We start from the raw sequence: 2,500 nt of genomic DNA on the forward strand, positions 1-2,500 counted from the left end.
CAGCTTCTACTACTACCAGCGCGACCTGGATGACAACAGCAACAGCGATGACTACCATCATGACGCCGGTAGAAGCTTCCGGTACGACACGGAGGGCAGCCATTACGAGCACGACCCGACCATCAGCCTGGAGGAACTGCAGGAGGAAGAGGAGGAGAACTACCTCCCATCTACGACCACCACCGCCGCGTGGCAACAACAGGACTACGGCAGTTACAACGACAATGACAATTACAACAACTACGACCCCCGACAAATATCAAAGGAGAACGACCCTCTTTCCCTCCACAGCTACGACCAGCAGCAGCCGCCGACGACCACGGCCGACCTCCTGTACGACCTGCCTCTCCCCCACGAGGACCTCACCGTGGCGGACGACATTCAGTACGACTGGGTGACGAGTGGCGAGTACGAAGTAGTGCCTCGCCAAGTCGAGTGGATCATTCGCTGTGCCTGCTCCTTCTCTTCCCCTTCCTCTCCCTCCTCTGCCTCTTCCTCTTCTCTGTTGCCTTCCCCGTGTGATGCCTGGAAGCCCATCCCCGTCGCAGGAACATGAGCAGAGAGATTGGAAAGAAGAGAGATCAGGGCTTCATTCTGCTGCCTCGATGACCCTGCCAACCGGAGTCTGCCACAGCCGCGAGTGCACCCCCAAACGCCTGTATTTATTAGGCCATTAGAATACGTTTGGCATAGGTGAGGCCTGGTGTCTAGAGGGAAAAAAATGCGTATATATACATATCTAGAGAGAATTTTTTGGTATATATGTTTATAAGAAGATATATTAGGTATTTGTTTATCATTTTCGGAATGTATCTATCTCTGTGTTAATAGATAATCCTTGTCCGAATGTGTAGATAAATGGTTGTTGAAAATGTTCTCTAGGACACAAATAATGCAACGATAAGACTTATTATTTAAAAAGAACCGTAAATAATTCTTTTTTTTTTCCCGTGCCTTTTTTTTTTTTTTTTAATACATTTTCCGTGTTCGACATGATTACATGTGTTGGGGCCCTAGACATAACTTCATTAAGTTTATTCACAGCTCTTTACCATTATCCCGATGTATTTGCAAATCCGTTCGTTTACAATTATTCATCGAGAGTTCAGTTCAAGCAGAAAGGAATTGAATGGAAATGCCTTGTTGCCAGACTTTCACAACGGAAGTCTCTCAGTGTGAATTATTAATACAATAAATACAGAAGACTGTACATACGATAATATACGTTCCATTCAGTAATAAATGTTATAAATGTTCAATACAGTAATAGATAAAAACCCAAAAATCTTCCATGCAGTAATGAGGAGGGACAACGTTACATACAACGAGGACGGGAACAAAATACAATCCTTGAAAACAAGCAAGGGGTCGGGTCGAGTGGAAATCTGACCCTGTCTTTACTTGATATTCGTTATAGTTAACAGTCTAGAGATTATAACGAGACGTATTATATAATGAACTGTTATCTGACGGTATGAGGAGAATTTATTGTATTTCCAAAAATGTACGAAAACGATATATGTATAAGTATGATTGTGATAAGTATATTAGATGATTGTGTGTGGATATGTATTAGTTTGCATATAAGCCTATGTAAATACATATATATATATATATATATATATATATATATATATATATATATATATATATATATATATATATATATATATGTATGTATTTATGGATGGATGCAAAATATGTATACACTCATACGTATGAGCCAATAGATAACAAAAGGCACTCAGCCATATGTTTCTTATAAATTTGATTCGATTTTATTCATGTTTAGCATAACAAAGAGGGTAATCTCAATCTAGCAATCACTGTAACAGATGTACTAACACCTAGATCATTGGCTGTAATTCATATGTTGTTAGGTAGGACGTATCCCAGTAGGTGTACATAGTGTATTTATATCGATAATAAAAGACGTGGTATTTAAGCTGTGATTTGCTTTTATTTCTGACCATGTGACTGACTTGAATGAACTTTATTATGCTGATATCTTTATCGATAGCATGGTTATCAATATACAAATCTGTTGACGAATACTGTCATTTTTTGTGATAGATAATTACAGAAATTATTAACAGTGAGGATAATCATGATAATATTATGAATACTATTACTTCTTGTAATGATAATAATAATAATCATAATGATAATAGTAATAATAATAATAATGATAATAATAATAACAATAATAATAATGATAATAATAATAATAATAATAATCATGATCATAATAATAATAATAATAATAATTATTATTATTATTATTATTATTATTATTATTAACAATAAAGATAATGATAATAATAATAATAGTAATACTAATGATAATGATAATAACAATAGTAATAGTAATAATGATAATGATAGTGATAATAATTAAAAATAATAACAACAGAAACAACAACCAAAACAACAAACAACAAAAAACAATAATAATGATAATAATAATAATAATAATAATAATATAATAATGATAATAATA

At 34.9% G+C, this 2,500-nt stretch overlaps 1 protein-coding gene across 1 annotated transcript in view; it reads left to right on the forward strand.

The window, feature by feature from the left end:
• LOC119595440 overlaps positions 1-1,949 on the forward strand; it is a 102,803-nt gene extending 100,854 nt beyond the window's left edge. Inside the window, exon 7 of the mRNA XM_037944559.1 lies at positions 1-1,949. This exon is cut by the window's left edge and continues 644 nt beyond it. Within this exon, the coding sequence (XP_037800487.1) occupies positions 1-556 (556 nt within the window). The 3' untranslated portion in view covers positions 557-1,949.
• Positions 1,950-2,500: the final 551 nt, after the last annotated feature.

Source organism: Penaeus monodon, chromosome 36, assembly GCF_015228065.2.
Source record: "Penaeus monodon isolate SGIC_2016 chromosome 36, NSTDA_Pmon_1, whole genome shotgun sequence".
NCBI lineage: Eukaryota > Metazoa > Arthropoda > Malacostraca > Decapoda > Penaeidae > Penaeus > Penaeus monodon.